General features: G+C 40.6%; 2 protein-coding genes across 15 annotated transcripts in view; one reads left to right on the forward strand and one right to left on the reverse strand.

The window, feature by feature from the left end:
* Positions 1-23156, reverse strand: part of LOC108137627 (amyloid-beta-like protein) — a 53726-nt gene that overhangs the window by 12823 nt on the left and 17747 nt on the right. For all 14 annotated transcript variants that reach the window (XM_017259401.2, XM_017259402.2, XM_017259403.2 and 11 more), the window contains one exon: positions 6862-7032. In XM_017259401.2, the coding sequence (XP_017114890.1) occupies positions 6862-7032 (171 nt within the window). The remainder of the gene's footprint in view (positions 1-6861; positions 7033-23156) is intronic.
* Positions 9414-12814, forward strand: LOC108137629 (nucleosome assembly protein 1-like 1). The gene is made up of 2 exons (XM_041710669.1): positions 9414-12087; positions 12153-12814. The coding sequence occupies exons 1-2, from the start codon at positions 11608-11610 to the stop codon at positions 12552-12554; spliced, it is 882 nt and encodes a 293-aa protein (XP_041566603.1). The 5' UTR covers positions 9414-11607; the 3' UTR covers positions 12555-12814.

Consider the following 23156-nt stretch of genomic DNA (forward strand, 5'->3'; position numbering starts at 1 on the left):
CTCCATGGTTACCTCTGTTTGTACACAGTAAGCGGTTCGATTGTGCGATTGCTATATCGGCTTCAGTTGGCTTTGTCTGCACTGCTCATTTGATAATGGAGAATCAGATGGTCTGGGTTTGGAGACAAACCTCTACCGAATCGATGGCGATGGTGAATTAAATGATTTGAGAGCTTAAGCTCTATTCAGGCATATTTCGTGTGCATCTTACAGGAGTTGGGAATTGAGAATAATCCCCCGGGAAATTGTGGACAAATTAATATTAGTTAAGTGCACCAACTTCATTCAAGCAGGATGACACCTAACCCTAAATATAAACGACCTATTTAACAATTTTCATTAACAAAGCAGCTGCTTATAGATGCTTCAGCAGCTTAGAACAATGCAGTAAATACCAAGGAAATAAACTGATTTTCACCTGTTTTCGATTTTCTCTTGAATTTAAGGGAATTATCAATTAGCAATTGTTAGCAAATAAAGCTTAAAATTTAAGCTCCACTTAGGCATAGAGAACAATGCCCGGAGAAGCTCGGGGGAAATAAATATTAGTTATAATGCCGTAGGACGATACCTGACCCCATATAAAAACAGCTCAGTTGATTTTTATAAACAAATGATTTTCTATAGGAATCCTTAGAACAATGCAGTGAAGGCCAGGTAAACAATTGGTATTGAGTAAGCAAACTAAATTCCTCAAATATTTCAAGACTTCAAACCTACCGATATCCTCTTAAGTATTTGGGGTATCTGTATTTGTAATCTATCAAAGGATTGGAGAGTAATCATTTCAATAATTGCTTAATAAATTATTCCAGAGTATTCATGGACTAAATAATTATGAACGATTTAAATATCGTTTAGTTATAAACAAAAGCATTAGCGGTATAGGTACATTTACATAGAAATGTATGCCTTTAATATGATTTAATCTTTAAATAATCAGTATTCAATATATAAGTTGCAATCTCAATATTCTTAAGTTCGTATGAAAGCACACAATGTACGCTAGTTAACATAAACAAAGTTTGGTTAAAAGTCCTGCATTAGACAGATTCTTAGATTGGACTGCTGTAGTTTTGGTTTTAGTTGCAATAGCTCCGCTGTTATACATGCCCATTTTGGCGGGGCTACCTACCTAATGGCTCGACCACATGCCAGGGCACCACAATCTGGCAAGTTTCGCACAACCGACCAACCGTACACCCATCCAAGACCACCCAAAACCACCCACCCACAAACCTCAACCCCAACCTAAACCCAAACCCAAACCAAAACCCACTGGCCTGGGGCTCAGCATCCCCAAACGGGCCGCACATACATCACCTTTAATGGGCATTATGTGTAAGCAAGCATTTAACTCTAAATGTCCAGCAACATTACAAACAATTGAATTAGGGATCCGACCCGCACCACCCACTGACCCACCCACTAGTGGACCTTTCCCAAAGGTCCCAAAAGCGGTGCAATTTTGCAGGCATTTAAGCGAGCGGCTTAGCTGGCAAAACGGGCCCATTTGTTGTCTCTTTTATCTGGATGGCGAGTGTGTGCGGGTGTGTATCCGTTTTTTCCTGGTCCAAACTATATTTAGCCATATTACAGATGAGGGGTGTACAGAGAGGGTGTAGGGAGGGGGGGGAAGGCTAAACTATTTAGCGACTAAACTACTTTTTGCCAGCTCAGTGGGTTTCAATGCGGCCATTATCGGGCGTCTCGTAAATATAGTTCCGTTGCTTTGGTGTCCATCAACGATGAGTGGCCAACCTGTTCAGCTGTTCAGCTGTTCACCTGTCAGCGCCATCAACGCGGCATGAGGATGCGGATGTGGATGCGGATGTGGATGTGGAGGCGGATGAAGATGCGGAGGCGGAGGCGGTGGCGGTGGCAGATGCCGACGGGTCAGTGGCAATTACAAGGAGCGCCTCATCTGTGGCTCCAATGATGCGCAAACTATTCCAGCCGGTGCAATTATGCACAAACTACAACAGCCACTGTGCAATTCTCTTGCTGCGGTGTGTTTGTCCAGCTCTCGAAGCGGCGTGTCTGTGTAAAATTCTACCGTCCATACACTTGGAAAAAAACTGTATTCCAACAGACTTTTTAAAGTTCATCCGCTAATGCGATTTCAAAATGCATCGAATAAAGAAAATAGTTGCAAGGCGTTTATTTTTTTTTAAATATATAGCTCAGAATACAAATTGGTTTTAAGTAAAGAAACTGATTCATTAGTTTATATTGTAAGATAATATAATAGTTTAATGCTTTCAAACTAACAGTCTGCTAACTGCTTACACTGTTTAAAAAGTTTTTAGTCCTCATCGCTTTAAAATAATTAACTTAGAATCCGAGTTGGTTTCTGGTTTAGATTAAGAACGTCAAACTTTTTCAAATCAATCACAGAACTTTTGCATTGAGTTTAATTATTTTTGCAATTGTTTTAGCTTGTTGACTTTTTCCGAGTGAAGCCCTATATTTGCCTGCTCAGTTTGCTCCTGAAGCGGATGCGACCGAGGCGCTGACAGCGCATAATTAGCGCATAGTTGGCCATAAATCGACTGAGCCGGAACTTAAGAGGGCAACATGAGAAGCGCGGAGAGAGGCGCCAAAACACTCCTCCTAATTAAACGATCAGCGAAGGAGGATGATGCGGCCAAATCAATGCCAGCAAACGGCCAGTTGTAAAGGAGCAAGGAGTGTTTAGGCCCACTCAAACGCACACATGATACAAAGAGAAACTAAGGGGTAAATGCTTTTGGGGATATTCAATTACAAACCTTCCTAATTAACATTCTGGTCCGCGGTTGCGTACCCCTCGCGTCCAGTCACTTAATGAGATTTTCCACCAAATGAGCTTACGGGCACCCCACACCCGAAGCACAAACCCAAATCCAACTAAAGAGCACCCCATTTTCGCATCGAATTGAGTGTAGTTAATTGAATTTAGATGCGATTTATGTCTGCAAAATGCAATTTTTGGCTCAGAGAATTTTTGAAAGGCAGCCACTCATCAGCCAGTCTCATTTATCATTATTAATCCAGAGTTTTCGGGAATTTTTTTTTTTTTTTGGCGTAACTTGAAACCCATCCCAAGGCACATGTAATTTAACTCGTTAGCCCGGGCAAACATCGCTGGGATTGGGGACTCGTGTCGGTTGTTTTTTCTGGGTTTTTTGGGGTGGAAGGGTCAACATTTTGAAGCCTGACACCGCTTGGCAAACACAGCCAAATTAATTAGTTTCCATTTGAATTGCTGAGCAAGCGAACGGGTGGGGGGAGGGGAGGAAATTGAAACGAAATCAAAACAAGAAACCCAACGTTGGGCAGCAAAATGGGAAAAAATGATATAAATAAATATAAACATGTTGGCAAGAGCAGCCGGGCAGCGTCGGACAAAAGGACAATAAAGCGATTTTAATTAATTTCTTTTGCGGCCAGCGTCAAGGTGAAGCCAAACAAAAATGGTCGAGTGAAAAAGTGTTGGCGTGATTTATTTGCGAAGCGAGAGCAGCGGAATCAAGTGAGTGCAAAAACTGCATGCAAATAGCCAAATTTGGCTGGGGCGAAATGTTTAAGGTGCGACTCACAGCCACGCCCACGCCCACTTGGGGGGGGGGCTTGACATTAATGGAGAGTGCAGAGCTTTGGCCAACCACCCAACATCCCACTACCCACCACCCCCGCCTCCTCGATTTCCCTTTGCTGCGGCCTGGGTGGGTCTTCGTTAGTGATGCCTTGGTTCTGGAGGTTTGAAGGATTTTCCTGCCGTTCGCAGCGAGTAAATGGGCGTTGGGCAATGGGGCAATGGGGCAACGGGGCGGATGGAAATTGCGTGCAGCTGAAGTAGAAGGCGGGCGTGGTCAGCTGCCCATTTTGGCCACTCTCCTTGTTCTATCGCCGCATTATGCATACGACGTGTGAGCCCTAGTCACTAAACTCAACAGACCAAGTGCTCAAACATGAGTAGAAATGATCTGACATAAGAGGCTTGGCTGTTTTAAAGAATGTAATCCATTACAAATATAACATGGTTTTCAAAGACGGCAACTCCATAAAATATATATAATAATTTTTGAAACCTTTTACTCGTAGAGTAATAGTTCTTTATTTTTAAATCGAACGTTTTTTTAGAAATTATTAAGAAATTAAAGTCAAACAAAATCAGTTATATCTGTTGTAGTATTTCAAATGAAAACCTAAACTTTGATATAAATAGAACGTTGCCTTGTTTAACTCTAATTTCGCGTTTCAACAAGGCAGTTATTAAGATGTCTAATTTAGCTACAACAGAATATATTCAACTCACTCTCCAATCGGAGTTAAAAATATACAAATTCCTTATTCAAAGCTGCCCAAAATCTAGCTTAATGCATACGCCGTGTGGCCACTGACTAAACCCATCTTAAAGCCATCGAACGAGGCTCACACTCATCCAATTCGTTTGCTGCGGGCTCTTTAGCTTAATTACGTTTTTATTGGATTTTATACTCAGTGAAGCCTGCGGCGCGAACGGGGGCAGAAACATCAAAAACATTGCCACCGACGTAAATTAAGCATAATAAATAAATTACCATAATTATAAAATGTGTGAGCGGCAGCAGAAAAAAGGCGACATCGAATAAATGCGCCGTCGAGAATTACATAAAATATCAGCAAGTATACACGCACAAATGTTTTAAAAAGGCGGGCAAAGAAAAACCGAATGAAATGAAATGGAACGAAACAAAACGAAACGTAACGTAAAAAAAAAAAAAAAACCAAATGCAAATGAAAAACCAATACAATATTTGTCATTTACATACATCACATCACACACAAGTGCCAGAGTGTGTGAGTGTGTATGTTTATTTCGATTTATGTTGTGGCAACACAGCAACTGCAGGCGACAGAACAGCCAAGGACTCGAATCCTGGGCGCGGCAAGGAGTCAGGGTGAAATTTGCATGTCAGAATCAAATGCGACAGTTTTGACAGCTTGCCGGGCTCATTATTTGCATACAGATGATTGTAATGACGCCGTCGATGAGTGGGAACAATGGAAAGGGAAAGGGAAAGGGGAAGGGAATGGGAATGGGAAAAGGGGGTCGGGTTCTGACTTCTACAGTCCTGACCTGACCTGGCCTTAAACCACATCCCAAGCACATGACACTGGCTGATCAGATGGCTCGACAACCACCAGTGAACTGCAACTCAAGACCACCTCAAGCTGCACAGCGAGACGTTCAAAAAGCAAGTAAATATCTAAACTCTTTAAAACCGAAGTAAAATAAAATAACCAATTTTTTATTAAGATTAGAAATAATCTTAATGGATCAATGGGTCACCATTCCCAGGGAAAATTACTTGACGAAAACATGTGTACAAAAGTGAATTAACGACCAAAGAAAATATAAATTTAATTTAAGTACACATTTTTAAATACGAAAGGTAAGTGAAGTTATAGACTGAGTAGTAAAGTTGCCACTTAGTTTTTTTTCAGAAATTTGAAATTGTTGAAATTGTATTGAATTTCATTTTCTGAAAACCCATATTTTTCACTACACCTATTTAATTTCTGTATTTCCAACTAAATCAATTAGAATGTGGAATCAGAGTATAATTAATATATCCATTTTGAATCTGAGCTAACAGAATCATTATAATCCTATAATCCCAAATGGCATGGAGGAACCAAAGCAGTGGTAATTTTATTACAAATCAATGGCACAAACCAATTTTCCTGGCCAAATTGCTCTCTCCCCGACTCTTTGAGCACTTGGTGTAGATATCGTGATTAATATTCAGGCACTTTAAACTTGAAATAAAAGCAGCAATCGGATTTATTTAAGCTGCTGTGTTCTTTCCCCCGCTGGAGGGCAAACACAGACACACATGGACAGCAGCAGCTGTTGGCTGTGATCTGATTTCATTTGCCCGGCCACATGCTATATGCCACATGCCACATGCCGCTCTCAATACATTTTGCTCGGGAAAAACTGGGACCAATGTGCAATGTCAATATTTATGAACTATTATTGAACATTTGACGAAGTTGATGATGATGTAAAAACAACATCATTCTGCAAGAGCATAAGTGCAAGAGATGTCGATGTAGATAGGAGCTTACATTAGCCAGCGACTGGCAAAAGAAGAATTTAATTAAAAAGTCAAAGGAATTGGAACGGAGGACAAAATGTTGACTATGGAATGCCAATTTATGACAGCAATGACAAGCATGCCATTCGATACAGGATACACACACATAAGCACACACACTTGCATGGGGACGGGGATGTTTCGCATAATGCAAAAAAGCGAAAATTAATGGAAAATTAATTAAGTGTCGTTTAATGTTGTCTCAATGTAAACGCTTTCAACGCAGCGCAAATTAAATTGTTGATGCCATACAGCAAGACCACTCAGCTTTTTTTCCCTTTTCCCTCCCCTGTTTGGTGGCTGCTTTTGATTTATTGGTTTTCTTTCGACGGGTTTCACATATACATATATATTTGTGCTATATATTTTTTTTGTATTTTTTTTTTGTACCACCCAGTCTTTCCTTTAACTGAGCTCAACTACTGCTGCCTGCTGCATTCTGGAGGCTCATTCGAGCGTTAGCCAGGACCATAAAATTACATTTTCCCCTCCAAAAACACCCACATTTGCAGGCAGTTCTACACTCCATCTCCATCTCCTGCTAGTTCTCCTGCCCCTTGACCACATGGCGTATGCGCAATCTCAACGAACCAAAGCTCGGCGTCAGAGTAACTTTTCCATATGCAAAGTGCAATGGAAATTGCAATTTTTTATGTGGCTTTTCTTTGGCTTTTGCCAGCAATTCAATCAAATGCAAAAAAAAAAAAAGAAAAAAAATTATATACACACTTACCTTCTTGCAGTAATCAAGCAAATCCATTTTATCACGCAAACATGTGGCGCCGGTTGTCTTCTTGCTGAGGTCTGTCACCCAACGTCCCTCCTCCGAAAGATATTGCGGCTGATAGATTTGTCCGGCCTCGCAGAGAACGGCTATCTGGGGCTCCCATCGCGGCGAAGCGGCCTGAAAACCAAAAAGGACGATTAAAATCGAATCGAGGTTATTCTGATATTCTTCGGCATTCTTGTGGTCAATTGACTTCCGATTTCCGGAAGAGTAACAAGTTGTCATTGTCGGAGATATGCCGAATAATTCCTCATTCCTGGCAATGCCAACAATGCGTATGCGTAATGTCTGTTATGTGTAGTACCCAAGTATTTTAGAATTTGTGTGCATGTATATGTATATGTATATGTACTATATGTATCTGTTTGTGTGAGAGCATGGGCTTACGGATGGGACACCAAACAAAGGCACCAAAGACAAGACAGCAGCAAACAGCAGACAGCAGACAAAGACATGCCGAGGCACATTAATCATACGCCACATTGTACAGGCACAACCCACATCTCTAAGCTCCTCTCCGTTCGTGACAAAGCGATAAAAAATGATGCCACATCGTTTGGGAGCTAGGCATATACTGGGGATATTGCCAACCGGGAGCCAAAGAACAATTAATGGCCGTCATTAGGGGGCGAGAAGGCGCAAAGGCAGGGGCGTGGCAGCAAGTGCTGAGTTCAGGCGATTGCTTAAATGCTTCATTACCACATGACAGGACCAGCCATGTGGCCAACTGCGAAATGCCCGGAACGATGATGAATGTCCGGGCAAATTATGCATAACGATATCAATTGATACATTGATTGATTGACGCCTTTGTGGCGAAAGTGCGAAAGGATAGAAAGCGCGTGTAGAAAGAGAGAGAGAGAGAGAGAGAGTGAGAGAGAGAGCACAATGCCAAATTAAGGACAATATGATAAAATACACAATTGAATAAAACTCTATGTTCTAACCATTAATTGTTTGTATACACAAGAAATTCTTTTATAGAGAAAGGTGATCATGGAGAAAAACAATTCATGAAGATATAATTTAATGTCTTTAAATTTTGTAATTCTATATTGTCCATAGATATTTTTATATAACACATTTAAGTACATAAAGCAATACAAAAAAATTCGTAATTTTACTATAAGATGTCTTAAATTTATTGTAGATTTATACAAAGGTTGTATTAATATTTAATGTTTTTTTATTATTTGAATAGTGGTATTACGATATTCGAAAAAGCTGAATCTTAAAAATAAAAACAAGTAGAAGTCATTTTTCTGATTATACAAATTGTCTAATTAAATTAAATGTCTTTTATTAAGCCTTTAATTAAAAACTATTTCATTGAAACAAAAATAAATCTGCTTTTCGCAGCTATCCAATGATTTGAATCAAAGCTTTTTCGCTCAGTACTATAAGAGGGCTGTAGAAATCAGCAAAGGGATAATCACCGGAGACAATTGAAGGAGAATCACAGCGAATAGGGAGCGGGATTAATGTGCAAAGGGCGAGGGATTTTGGGGCAGAATTGGAAGACAATGCCGGCGCTGATTGCAATCAAAGCGAGTTGCTCGCCGGCCCTAGATTTCCACTCTCCAATTATGACCAGCAACAATGGGTGCTCCCCTGATCTGTGCTTTTCCTTTCAGCTAGCTTAAATCCAGAGGCTTAAGTCCCTGGGTTTTGTTTCAATTTTTTTCGCGCGCACAATCAAAGTGGAGCAGACTTTGCCTCCCCGTCATTTCACGGCTTAAGCTCCTCACTTTTCCACGCTTTTGTACTCGCTGTGCGTTGGTCTGCAGTGCAAGCGATTCGCGGAATCCAGCCAGTGTGCACTCATTGATTCAGCAACTCATTCAGGCACTTGCCTGGCAAATGATCCCTCAGAAGTTGCGAATTGGTTTGGGACTTTATGGAGTGGAGACTGTACATCAATTACCAGTTTCTTACTGCTGTACTCTGTGCTGTACGTTTATAGAATAATATGTAAGTACCTAGTGTCGGAATTGAACATGTTTGCAGTATGATTGTAATATTTCTCTTGTCCTTGAAATCCTTTCAAATTAATGCGATAAACTTTGTCCCACTTTTAATGATTTCCAAGTCGAAATGCATTAACCCCAGAGCGAAAGAGAAACAGGGACCCCAAATAACACATGTTTGCAAAGTGATTAAACATAAGCATTCCCTACTGCCGGGCACTTGTTTTAATGATGCCCTAATGCATTCATAAATACATAAAGGCTGTTGCACAATATAATTATTGATCGGAAACCCTGGAAACATACGCCATGCACACACACACACACACACACGAATGGTCGAAAGTGCATTGAGTGGATGTGGATACTCGCAAGTAACGAATACTTGCAAAACTTCATTAAAGCCGACTTCCGGTTGCCAAGGCAGCAGCTGAAATATGCATTATACCCAAAGGCTTTTCCATTTTGCCTCTGCCTGAATTCTCTTCGTCCTTCGCTTGTCAGTCGAGCAATGTGATGTGTTGGTGTGTTGTGCTGGTGTGCGCTCAACTATTTCAAAAGTAATTAAGTTGGCAAAAAGGCGCCAACGCAGCGCAGCTCAGCTTTTGTTTGTCAGTTTTTCCCGCTCAGTTGGAACGGCGCGAAAATAAAGGGTTAAAAATGGGGTGGGGTGGTGTGGAGCTGAGAAAAAGCTGGCGAAAAAGCCCAGTGACAGTGGAGGGCCAGCAATTTTTCCAGGCAATCTAATAATTCAACCAAAAACCCCAACAACACACACACGACTGGCCAATGCCCTTTTTCCATCAATGTGTGTTGTGTGTTGTGAGTTGTGTGTGTGTGTGTGTGTTTGTTTATGCAGATTTTGTTTGGCTTTTGCCGGAGTCGGGATTGCACTTGTTGTTGCTGCTGTTGTTGTTTACACTAACACCAACAATGGCATATGCCACACAAGGGGTCAGGGGTCACAGGCAGGGGGACAATAATAATGTCGCTAGCCATGGCAACGCAATGTGCAAACAAAAACACAAAGACAAATTTGTACCAATGACGGGAGTTAGACGGAGCTCAGCTGAAAAAGGTAAACCCAGAGTCGAAAGAGGAAGAGGAAGAGCCCATATATGTAACGAGTGCATGTCCTGCGACAATTATGCGGAATATCCTCTTTTCGGCCATTCCAAAATAATGAGAATAGACAGGAGCAGCACCCATTAAACGCAGTTCAACCAACTTAATCCTGCCACACACTGTCACACTGCGGAAATACCATATTAATGGCATACACAAAGTTTTTTTTTTTGAAACAAGAAAACATTCGAAAAAAAGACATACCATACTTGAGTACATGGCCTCTTTGGCAGCGCTATGAAATAGTATGCTTTCAAAACCTGTATGTGTTGAAAAGAATGTCCTACATAATTCAATCAGTCTTAAGAGAACATCTGGTTTTTGTTTTTTTTTTTTATATTTATTTATTTTAGGCCTTAAAATTGCTGATAGATAGACCATATAGAACATCCAGTGTTAAACCACTAAAAAAAGTGTTAATACCATGTAAATAAATTGCATAAAGATACCCAGCCTATGCACACAATACACACAATTTCGCCGCTACAAATTGTTAAAGACCTGCACTTGGACTGACCGCCATAATGATCGAAGAATGTAATGCGGAGATGGGGCAAATCAGAAGCCACAAAATTGACAGGCGACAAAGGGAAATTGCAGCAGCATGCATGGGTGTTAATGGGGAGGTGTTGTGGGGGCGGATGCAAGGGGAGGCGAGTGCAACAGCCAAAACGTTGCCACTTATGGCCACGCCCACCGACCAAATCCGCCCCAGCTTCCGTCTGCTGCTGTCGTTTCACTTCCTCTTTTCTCGCGCTCTGCTGAAAGGCAATCATGGTGGAGAATCTCCGCTTTCCCCTACCCATCCCCTCACCGCCCCCAACTATCCCCTGGGAAACCCATCGCTTTTCATCCGCACTGTTTGCTGAACAAGCTGAAAGGGCGACAAATTGTAATCAAATGCACGCATGAGTGTGTGTGTGTGTGTGTGTGCGTTTGTCCCGTTTCGCCCCCTTAAAAAGAGGCGTGGTTTTGTGTGAGTGCGACAGGTTTTTGCTTGTTTCCCCGGCCAAAAGGAGCAGCAAAACATGCTTAATCGGGGGCAACGGTGGTATTCGAAGAGGTGGGAAGGGGTGGGGGGGTCGGTAAAATAGTGGAAAGCCATTGATTAACTTGCTGGGCGGAAAGTCAAACGGTGTACTCGCATATGGAGCTCATAAACTTGCCAAGTAATTGGAGTTTCGATCAGCGACGAAAAGTACGCAGCAGTATTTCAGCAGGAAATGAGGACATCGAAAAGGGCGGAAAAAGCTATTTCGAAATTAGATTTCTATGTGCACTCTAGAACCGAAATCTGAGTACATGAAGTAAGAATTTTAAGACTAAAATCTCCAATTCCCCGGATATCAAATGGGTGCCCATGCCACTAAAAAATAGTGCGTTAACGCCCATGGCCGTTATGGCATGTAACCAAAACTTACAATCATTAAGAATTATAACAAAATGGATATGAAATATAACACAGTAGTCTTTACAAATGAAAATGGAAAATGTTTCTGTAAAGAGATCAAGTTACCATAAATAATTTGTGCATTTCATAAAAATTTTATCCCAGAAGGCTGTTTCAAATAACAGCTTAAAAAAATAAATCATATTCAAAATGACTTCCGAGGCTAAAAAAATTGTAAAAACCAAAAACAGCGCACCTAGTCATATGCAACCCGAAGAGCGGCGTCAGTTTTTGCAAGTAAAGGTCAAGGCGCTGCCCACTCCGATTCAGAACAAAATTGTGGTTCTTAAGAACATACAATTGGAAAAGATCAAAATGGAGAAGAATTTCTGTGATGAGGTATACGATCTGCAGTACCGGTACCAACAGAAGTACGAAGAACTATATAACAAGCGAAAGGCCATCATCGAGGGGGAAACTGAACCCGATCAACAGCATTCGAATGTTAAGGATGAGAGCTCTGAAAACGATTTTGGTCGTGTCAAAGAGGTGCCGCTGAGCGATGCAAAGGGTGTTCCCGGTTTTTGGCTAACGGTGTTACGCAACACAATGATCACGGACATGATAAAGAAACACGATGAGCCAGCATTGCGCCGCCTAATTGATGTGACAGTTCGGTATGATGTAGGGGTAGGTTTGACACTACAATCTACTACTTATTTAGGTCTGACCAAAATATCCAACTGTCTTTGCAGCACGCATTCAAATTGGAGTTCCATTTCGAAGCCAATCAGTTCTTTGACAATTCGGTCCTATCGAAGAAGTACTTTCTAAGGTCCTCCATTGATCAATACGATCCGTTCGCCTATGAAGGACACAAGGTGAAATCGTGCCAGGGATGCGACATCGACTGGAAGGACAAGATGAATCTCACAGTCAAGACAAATAATAATACTCCCGTGGAGTCTTTCTTCAACTTCTTTAATTCACCCCAATGGTCAATTGATAACGAAGACGACGATGAATATAAAGAAGCTAAGGCCCTAGAAGCCGACTACAAAATTGGCAACTTTTTACGCGTCAGGATTATTCCTAAAGCGGTTCTCTACTTTACTGGTGATATTGTGGATAAATATGGCGATGAAGACAAAGATTAACATATAAGAGCAATAAGGATTAAGGCGGAAAGTCAAATGTCGACAAAGCCTCTCCAGCTCCTTCTGGCACTACGAAATCAGTGTGATTTCAAATTACATACTCCCCAATTTAAATTCATGTTCAAGTAAATATTTCATAAAAACCAATTTGGAATTACAATTGATACAGTTCGACAAAAGATTCATTACAATGATTAGCAAGGATTAACTTTTTTTTAAGCACCTACAGATTGTTTACAATATTTTACTTTACCAGAGCTTTAAAAGTTTTATTCTGTTCATAAAATGTGAAACATATCGAGCTTGAACATCAAGTTAAAATAAAAGAGAAAAAACTTTTTTAAAGTATTAACTACTTTATCTAACCAACGAGAAAAGTGCCTATTCCTGCGGCTTCTTCAAGAATGCCATAGAAAATGTAAGATATCAAAGCCGCAGTCAATTCCAAACTTTCGATTTAAAAACTTAAGTCATCCCCACCGTCCACAAGCGTAGGGGGCGTGGCCTGGCCAAAAGTAGAAAGTAGAAAACGGAGAGCAAAGCAAACCGGCCAATAAGTACTTCAGGGGCTACTTATAATGGTCAAAGAGGGCGAAGAGCCGACCGGAGACGACAGAAACACAATTATGTTAATGTTTACTCGACCGTAATTAACTCAAATTTATGATATTTTAATTTCGCCCGAGCGGGACACTCGACAGCGGTCAAAGTTGGAAAAACTCGGATGCAAATGTGCGAGAGGGAAATGGGGGAACGTGTAGTAGAAAAAGCGTTGGAAAAGCAACGAAAGCAACAAAACAAACAAAAGAAAATTGCGTTATAATAACACACGTAGAAAAAGTTCCCATTCCGTCGCCTGTTATGCTTAATGCGAGTTGGAGACAAATAGAATTTTAATGCAAAATAAAACGCAAAATGTTTTTTCTCTTCTGTTTGGAGTCCTTTTTCATTTTTCTTTTACTTTTTTTTTTATTTGTATTTTTTGGTTCTTCAGCAGTCGGCGACAGGCGAAGGAATAACAAATGCGTTGGTCTGATCGACGGGATAATTACAGTGCGTTTCATGAGTGTAGGATGCTAAGAGAAAATTTGGTAGCTAAAATACTTTATCAACATTTGGTTGAAGTTCAAAAATACCCAGTTCAATTTATAAATACATTTAAGAATGAAATGTGTATTCCTATATGGATTTATAAATTCATGTCATATTTAAATTTAGAGTATGAAAATGTTTAAAAAATTACCCTTGAGTCATATAAGTCATATTATTGTTGAGGGGTCTCAGAAAAAAATCATGTGATTAAGACTATACCAAACAAAGAGAGATTCAAGAGAGATTTCGCAATGGCCTTTGAAAATGTATTATTTATGATTGAAACGCAAACGCATTTCTACAGTAATTGCAATTTTTGTCAGTCGCAGGACTCAGAGCATTCAAATTATGCTTTGCATGTTAAATTTGCGGACCGACAGAAAGAGAAAAAAATGAGCATGGGCGGGTTGCAAAGGGGGGTGGGGGCTCTAGGTTAACCCACAGCAGTGGCCACCGAACACGTAGCAAGTGCAGATGAAAAAGCAGCAAAGAAAATAAAAACAAATTGTGAAAAATAGCCACAAGCCAGGGCTTTTAGGATCGAGAAGGGGTAGTGTGTGGGTGGGGGGAGGTGTGGGGATGGGGGGATGGGGATGGAATGTCATGGGTGGCGGTAGAGGTTCCTAAGTAGCGTGTCGCTTAAAGTAAGTCAAAGTTGGGGACTGGAATCGCTTTTCTTCTCTTTTACACCCGCAACCATCTTCGTTTTTTTTTTTTTTTTTTTTTTTGAAGCCATTGGTGAACGCTCACAAACACATACACCGAAACAGACATAGAGTCATGGGCTATTATTTATGAGTTTTCTACGTTCGCTGCCGTCTTTTGTGCATTTTCGCTTTTTGCCATTTAACTTTTTTTTCATGATTTTCCTCTTTTTTGCCCTCTTGTGTGTGTGTGTGTGCGATTTTTTTTTTCTCGCTTCTCGTTTGTTTGTGGCTCAATTTCGAGTGTCAAAAAGCCTTGTTGTTGCCGTTTTGTTGATGATGACTCAGCACACAAGGGCGAGGTGGGCTTTTCCAGAGAGCGGGCATGAAATTTTGTTGGCCTTGTTTTGCTAGCTTTCTCTACTTTTTAGCTTGAAGCCTGAAACGTGCCTAAGAGAGTGTGTGTGCTCAGGCATATGTGTGCGTTTAATTCCACTTGCACACACACACACACACCCACACACGAATGCAAAGTGAAAAAAAAAACGAAGACTGAAACTCGAAACTTTTTGGCCTAAACTTTTTGCAGTACGTAAAACCCAAAAAACCTTTCTTCATTTCATCTACTACTATCTCTGTCTCTCTTTCCCCCTCTCTCTCTCTCTCTCTCTGTCGTTCTGCCTCCCACAGGTAAATCGGATGCTTTGACAGCACTCACTCACTCACATCACATCCACACACACACACACACACACACACACACATTGTGTGTGCAAATTGAAATTAATTTTGTGAAAAGTGCCTGCAAGTATGCAACACAATTTTTACAAGACAACTTTCCCGCACGCGAGGCTATGTGCGTCTATCTCTTTTCTATCCATTTATGTATCTGTGTGTATATGTAAGTGTGTGTGTGTGTGTGTGTGTGTGTATGTTCACTGTACTTTCTAATTGATGCTGCTGAAAGCACTTTTAATTACATTTGCGGGCGTCAGGATGGCCCCAGGATGCAGGCCAGAGGAGGGGAAGCCCCGACCTAAAACTCAACTCAACTCAACTGGATTCGAGTGCCGGCGAATGCTCATCGTCATCAGCGTCATCATCAAAATCATCATCAGCGTCAGGATAGCAGAAAAGCAAAAAGTAGTACAAAATATCTCACTCTCAAAAAGAATTCCAAAAATATACAAAATAAAAATCTTGTTATTTACTAATAATTTGATGATCATGAGAAAAACATTTCATCAGCATAAGAAATAAAGTAAAGAAAATTAATTTAAAATTATTTTAGAATATTATTTTTATAAATATTTTATTATTATAGATAAAAGAAAATTAATTTTTGGTCATTTTATAGCGACTTAATCGTAAAAACTTAAAAAAAAGTCTTAAATATTAAATATCTTTATGTTGATCAAAAAGAGAGGGTTATATCAGTAAATATTAAGTTTTAAAAATATTGGTATTGAAAATATTTTTTTTGCCAGCCCTTGTCTGCACTGACCAACATCAACTGGGAAATCATCACCATCATTGAGAAGCCAAAGTGGTAGTAGTTTTCCAACATTTTATCATCCAATCCATCCAATCCATCCAATTTTCAATTTTAATTTTTATACTTTTGTCAAAAACTTCATATGACCAACCTGACCCGGACCCCTTCTCCTCCCCCATCACCAACTATGTATCTAATTGATTTGGCAAAGCTATATCCTGCAGGAGCTCTTCAATTATACAACTTTTGGCCCCAAAATGAAATTACTCAAGTAAGCCTCTCTGTGATATGCGATTCGTTTTGCGTTTTGCATTTTCTTTGCATAATGTTGGATTCCCTCTGTCGCCTTTCTCTATTTCCCGTTCGCCTACTCGTACACCCCAAATAATTGGGGTCACTTCTGCCCCTTTAAATGTCTCTCTTGTGCGGTTCATTATTCGTCGATTTGCTGCAGGTCCTTTTGCCATATTCTCTTCTTTTTGCTCTTCATCTTCCTCTCGATTCATTTCATTTCATTTCATTTCACTTCATCTCATTTCATTTCGATTTTTTTATTCAGCTAATTGAGTGCGAGCTGCAAAATGGTCAGAGGGAAATAGTGTAGGAGTGCGTTTAATGGCCCAAGATGACGATGACAATTGAAAACTCATTTGTTATGGCCTGATGTATTTAATCGATGGTTTGCCTTTTCTCCTAAAAAAGAGGCCATGATTCATGGAAGAAAGTAGACAGAGAGAAAGGAAAAACAATTCTGAAATAAGGGTCGAAAAACTGGAGCTGACATTAGGGAGAAATTACTTAATGTGCTCTGGTATATTACATTTGATGTTTAATGGACTGCTGGTAATTTGCCGAAAGACTTCAATTGGGTGTTAAATAAAATGATTCTTTGATTCAGCTAAATAGTTTATAGATACCAAGATCAAAGGTCAGATAAAGATCCAGTTCTGGGTCAATCTAATTATCAATGGTTCTCACAATTTCATAATTAATTAATATTTACTTTTGTAATATAGATTTTTGCATATTTATTTATTAAATAAAAATATTCAAAATATGTTCAGCAACATGATATTCACTATGCAGTTCTTAATTGCTGGAAATTAAATTAAAATCGGAAACACACTCCAATTCAGAAAACTGTGCAGCAATGTGCTCACTTAGGGTAATCAACTAAATTATCTACTAGTTTCACCCCCAAAACATCTACAACTATGACGCCCAAATTCGCGCCCAACGGAAAACCCCAAAACAGAAATTCGGGAAAAACAGTAATGGGAAATAGGAAACCCATGCGCAACGAAGTTAACTGAAAAATTAACGCTGAATCAGCAAAGCAATCAACAAAAATTACGCAACGTTAATGCGCTTACAAGCAGGGATCAGCTGGGCAGAAATAAAAGGAGACGGGGATTCGACGACCGACCATATATATAGACATATGTACATATGTATGGTATGTATGTATATGCTGGAGCCATAATGAAAATGCTGGCTAACAACATTTTAATCCGGGCCACAAATTGCTGAGGCTTAAAGCGTTCGTTCGATAATAAATATGATTAATTTTACACAAAAAGCCACCAAAACAAGGCCGGAAAGTGCATGAGCGAAAGGGACGGATGCGGATAAACAGATAGAGACAGACAGCTGTACTCAAATAAGTACAGTAAGCCACAAAACATTTCGACGCAAGGGGGGAAAGGGGGTGGTCTAAAAGCGTTTGCCCAAAATGCAATAAAGCTGGCAAAACAAAAAACTAATCAACAAATTATGGCAGGCAAGTGGTTGCGAACAAGAGAAGCCATAGGAAAGTAGGGAAAGTTGGTGAAAATTCAGTTCAGAGAGAAAGAGGAGAAAGTGAGGGGGGCGAAAAGATGGAGTGCTGCATTCTTATGGCAACCATTGCAATTCAATTAACTGTGAAAACTAATTAAGTGACTCCTGCTGAGAGCCTCCGTGGCAGCCTATGCATGTGTGCACTGGAAAAAACTGCTGATCTTGGATTTAAACTAATTTGAAATTGTTTATGTTTTATATTGTATTAGTTTTATCTCCACGATCCACGATTTCCTGAAGTTAGAGAGGATATGGCTTAAAAAATAAACATCCTTCGAATTTTAGCTCGCTGTTAAGATTGCATGAGTTTATTGCTTGCATACTTTTTGGCATAACTTTTGGCCTGGCCTCGACAACAAATTGAAATTGGAAGCTCGGGCTCACGATGAGGAAGCCAAAGGATATGGGAGGGGACAGGACTCGTGCGTGTTTCAAGATGGCGACTTCGACAACACTTGGAGCTAATGGCCTCGCAGCTCGAAGAAAGCGGAGAAAGGGGCGGCGACTGAGAAAGAGACCCGGTAAGGAGAAAGTTTTCGCCCCGACACGCTCCGACTGACAGCGACTAATTCCACTTCCCATCTTCCCATCTTCCCATCTTCCCATCATGACTCCCAGCCCCGCCTTAACTCCTTTTCTCGCATTCATTTTAATCGCACGAGCGTAAGCCAAACGGAAAGCTTTTTCAATTTGCTGCCATACGCACACTCACACACTCGCACGATGGGAAATGGAGAAGATTCCCAGATTTTATGTATCTTACCTAGTCAAAAAGATACTTAATCATCGGACCGAGTCCTGCAACCTTCGTTCTTCGTTCTTCTTCCTTCGTCCTTCGGCTTCCCACTCTGCGTGTGTTATCCGGTATTTAATAACCGAGCTTGGAGCGGCAATAAGAACAACAATGGCGCAGCCAGCAACAAATTTGTGTGCATAATTTATGCCTTTTAGAATAGAGTTTCCTCACGCTGGATGCTCGAGCCGATTGGTTCTATTAATAGGGAGGTGGGGGCGGCAGGTGGCAGCCAGGATACAGTGGCAACCTAGTTGGGATTGTACTATATTGAAGTCACTGTGAATATTCTTTTCAGATATCAAAACTTCTCTAGTTTCTGCCAAACATTGGAGAAAAAACAGTGCTAAGTTTGCGTGTCTTGCAAACTAATGCTAACAATGATGAATATTATAATATTGTAAAATAATAATTGTTAAATAAGAAGGTTCTTCTTTGAATTCAATTATTTTGAGAAATCAATTAGTGCAAAATTCTTCATTTAAAAAACATGGTTTTCCAAATACAATTGATACTTTACATTAGAATTTTGAATATCTTGACATTAATTCTTGAAAAAGTTTATAAATTTATTTTCCCACACAATATACAATATTTCACAGCATCGTCGAAAATTATTTTTTAATTATTTCCATATTTTGAAAGAGGTACATTATTAAATACGATTTGTTCAGCGAATGAATTTCATGTAAGATTTTTTTGTGATTCCAACAGTATTTTCCTTTCTGGCCATCGTAAATTGTAGCCTGTGTTATACAAATCGTCGTCGCTTTCTAGCTGATTTATTGTCATTTGACCCATTTGCGATTAGGACTAGTTCTAGTACCGCTCCCTAAAGTCCCAAAATCGCATTGAGCTACGGAATGCAGGATAATGGCGACCACAACAACTGGATTAGGTGGAGGTGATAGTGGGGATAAATTACGAAAATAGGATCCAGACTGACTCCCCAAATCTGAGACGAAGTTGGAAAATGAATCGCAGTCGCTTTGATAAGCGTCGATTTAAGGCGTCGGAGCATTTGGCTCACTCATTACCAAAGGGGTTGGCCACTCACACACACTCATGCACTCAAACGCTTGCACACTCACTGGCACACACACTCACAATGTTAGCTAACACACACAAAGGACTTGGCAGCACATTCACCAGATAAATGCCATGATTGAATGGCGGAAGCAGGTGGAAAACGGAGGGCGTAGGGCAGAGTAAGCTACCTAGTTCATTAAATCAGTTTTCCCCAAAGCCCCGCCATTTTCCACCCCCCTATCTCTCGATTTCCTTCTTTGTGTGAAGTCGTATTGCGAATTTCTTTGCCTTGCTTTGCTTTCTTGTTACGCTTTTCTCATTATCACGACCCGCTATTTTTCTCTTTTTTTTTTTCGCCAGCGTGAAGTCAATGAATGTGTTCATTCGAAACTGCAGTGGGAAATTGGGTGGAGAAAGTTGGTGGGGAAAGGGCACAGAAAGGGCGTGACTTACGTGCATAAATTACAAACAGAAGCGAGCGCATTCTCCGCCACATGGGGCGTATGCGCAATTTAGTCCAAAAAAAAAAAAGAAAGAGGAAAAATGTTGACAGCGACAAGGTGTTGGCAACACACACACACACACACACACACACACCTACACCCATACAAACACAGTGATAGACATGCAATTTAAACTTTTTGCCAGCAAAATGATTTTTCCTCTCTCTGCCCATTTTCCTGCAGGAGATTAGCGGAAAGGGGCAGAGAAACTTATGCCATCGACTCCTGCCAGGATGCGTATCGAAATAACTTAAAGTGACGGTGCAGGCATCACAGGCAAGGGTGAGTGAGTCCTGCGACGTTTTAATTAAGTGCATCGGGCAGGAAAAAGCCGGATAAAAGGAGCAAGGAGTCGATGCAGATTAATCGATAACAACTGGAGAGGATTAAGCTGCATTATCTACTCTAATTGCTCATAAGTGGCTGGCAAAAGTCTGGATAGTCAAGGGATTATACTCTCAAGACGTCACTTAATAAGCATCGTTTTACGCCAGCCAAAGTTTACTGCTATTTATCTGAAGATTTATAAGTGTTTCATATTAATGTATTACCGTACAGAATTGTTTTAAGTACCCTCTATTAGATTTCATAAACACCTGCTCAGATTAATGTTGCTATGAAGAAAAACGTATTCTTTAAATCCCCTAAGAATAATTGATGGTGGTGCACATTTATATCTAAAGCAGTAAATGTTATTTATTTAAATTAATCTTACACAACTGAAAATATGTCACAATGTACAGTCTCCAGCTCAATGATTAATGAAAATCGATAACAATCGATATGAGGAAGCTGGATCCCTGAATACGCGTGTCAATGGGTCACCAATAGGGGGCGGTTGTCCCCTGGCTGACAAGGGGGCGTGGCTGTCTAAGGACTGCAATTACTTGAGCCGGAAATGGCACTTCCTTCGCGTTCTTAACCGCAAAGTCCCTGCTTCCTGTGTAGGTGCTCAGGGCAAATGAACTTTAATTAAATTCTTCATATGCTTCTGCGTAATTCTTTCTGCGCTTCTTTTTTGTCGTCCTCTTCTGCTTCCTTGAGCAATGCCATTATAAAAAATTTTTGGGACGAGGCAAAAGTTTTACTTCAAGGCTTTGTCCTTGACGTTGAGGGTGTGTGTGTGTGTAAGTGTATGTGTATGTGTATGTGGGTGGGTTGGGAGGTTCTGAACAGTGTGCGACTGTAGAATCTCTGTTGATTTTCGGACCTTTTGCTAACTTATCTGCACCTGCATCTCAGTTTCATTTTGAGTGATTGGATGCCAACTTCTACTTTTAGCTGATCCGTTTTTCCGTCCGCCGCCTCTGTGCAAATAAAACAAATTATAATTGCTCCTTTTTATGAACTTCGCTGTCAACTTTCACACCTCTGCACACGAACTTTGAATGGCCCTTCACTGTCGCCCCGCGCCCCCCACCCCCAAAGGTCACAAAACTTTTTAAACATTTTCTGTCCACTGCAGGTCCTGCTGCTTGGCTTGGTCCATGATCCTTGCCAGCCCAAAAAATGCCCCTTCATATCCCCCATTTCCCCCTCATTATGCGCACAATCAGCAACGGCGAGCGAGTAGGAAAAACAAACTTCATTTTGATAAAAGTAAACGAGCTTCATTTTCGAGCAGAGGAAAAAAACTAAACAGAAACTTTTCCAGCTGCGCTTGCCAGTCCACCTACACCCACTCCAACGGCCAACCCTCCAAAAAAAAAAAAAAACACACCGCCTGTTGTTGCTTTTGTCAGCTTGACGCCATTTTGTTTTCTTACTTAAGACCCCCCCCCAATGCCACACCCCCTTTCCCCCCAAATATTTGTGCATATTCTGCACAAAAAAAAATGGAATAGCAAAGTAAACCAGAACCGGAAAAAGGGGCAACCAAGCGGGGAGAAATGTTTAAAATTAGCACAATTAACTTTAATTGACGTAATTTTTAGTGACGCCTGCCAAGGGCTGGAGGGAGGGGCAGGGGGTAGGGGGGCAGCTGAAGGGTTAGTTAGTTAGTTAGTTAGTTGGTTGGGTGGAGCGTTAACAAGTTCATAATGGCGAAATATGCAATTTCAGCTTTCGGACACTTTGAATGGCATCCAAATTACACAGTCAGCGACTTCTGTGGGAATCCCCTTAAGCTCATGGAAAAGGGAGGCGGTAATCCTGAACTGTTATGATCCTCGTAATTGCAGAACTAGTGTGGGAAATGAGGCACTCAAGAAACCCGGAACGCGATTTTTGGTGGTTGTGCAATCGATAGACTAGAGTAAAGACTCAAAAACACAGCTATCGGCAATTCAATATTCCATTTTTTACTATCGATTTAAAAAATTTTTTTAATCGACTAGTAGTTTTTATATCAATATAAAATCGTTTATTTTAAATAGTTGATTTAATGGTTTCTTAATGAAACGAACTGTCCAATTGATCGATCAACTATTAATTTGCGTGGTGCACTCGCCTATTGAAACGATGGCGCGATTGTTTGACAATGCAATCGATATATCAATCGACTGGGGCTCAGAGTTTCAGGTCTTCAATTGCAGTTGATCCCCTGCCAGTCGTTGGATTGGAAAATCGGAGCGATGCAAATCCCAATCAGGCGAATGGGGCGAAAAAAGGGGGCTTTGCACTCCCCAACCCCAACCCCAACCCCACCCCCTGCAACTGCATTTGCCTGGCAAGATGACAGGGTTGCCTATCCGGCTTAATGTTGTCGCCTTGCTGTCATCCCTCGTCCTTTTGTTCGCATTTGCTTGTCTTCTGGCCATTGTTGTTGCCTCTTCTGGCTGTGATTCTTCTGTTTTCTGTTTTTTTTTTTTTTTCTCTGCTCATTCATTAAGCATTTCAAATGGCTTTCTTCGGATTTGCTTTTGTTGTCCGCCTTCATCTTATCCTTATGCTGCTTCTTGCCCCATTGTACTTGTTGTAATCTGTAAAGTCTGCATTACTTCAAATCCACAAATAACACAAAAAACATGACAAAAAAAAACGGCATAAACCAAAACAACGGAAAAGCAACCCTCAAAAAAGAATATTATAAGGAAAGTCCAAAAAACGAGCGAATCCTACACGTAATTTCCTTTCTTCTACTTGCGTTATTTTTCTCTGTCTCTCTCTCTCTCTCTCCTCACACACTCCTTCTCCCTGTGTGTTTGCATTTGTTGTTGCTCATTTCTGCGTGGGTCAGGGGCGGTGAAGGCTGGTGAAGGGGGGCTA

The sequence above is a fragment of the Drosophila elegans genome, unplaced genomic scaffold, assembly GCF_018152505.1.
Source record: "Drosophila elegans isolate 14027-0461.03 unplaced genomic scaffold, ASM1815250v1 contig_149, whole genome shotgun sequence".
NCBI classification, from domain to species: domain Eukaryota; kingdom Metazoa; phylum Arthropoda; class Insecta; order Diptera; family Drosophilidae; genus Drosophila; species Drosophila elegans.

What these genes read in the sequence shown, in the direction of transcription:
- LOC108137629 (XM_041710669.1), top strand. Translation starts at nt 11,608, where the DNA reads ATGACTTCCGAGGCTAAAAAAATTGTAAAAACCAAAAACAGCGCACCT. An exon ending in CAGTTCGGTATGATGTAGGG is followed by an intron (nt 12,088 to 12,152) that starts GTAGGTTTGACA and finishes CTGTCTTTGCAG; the next exon opens with CACGCATTCAAATTGGAGTT.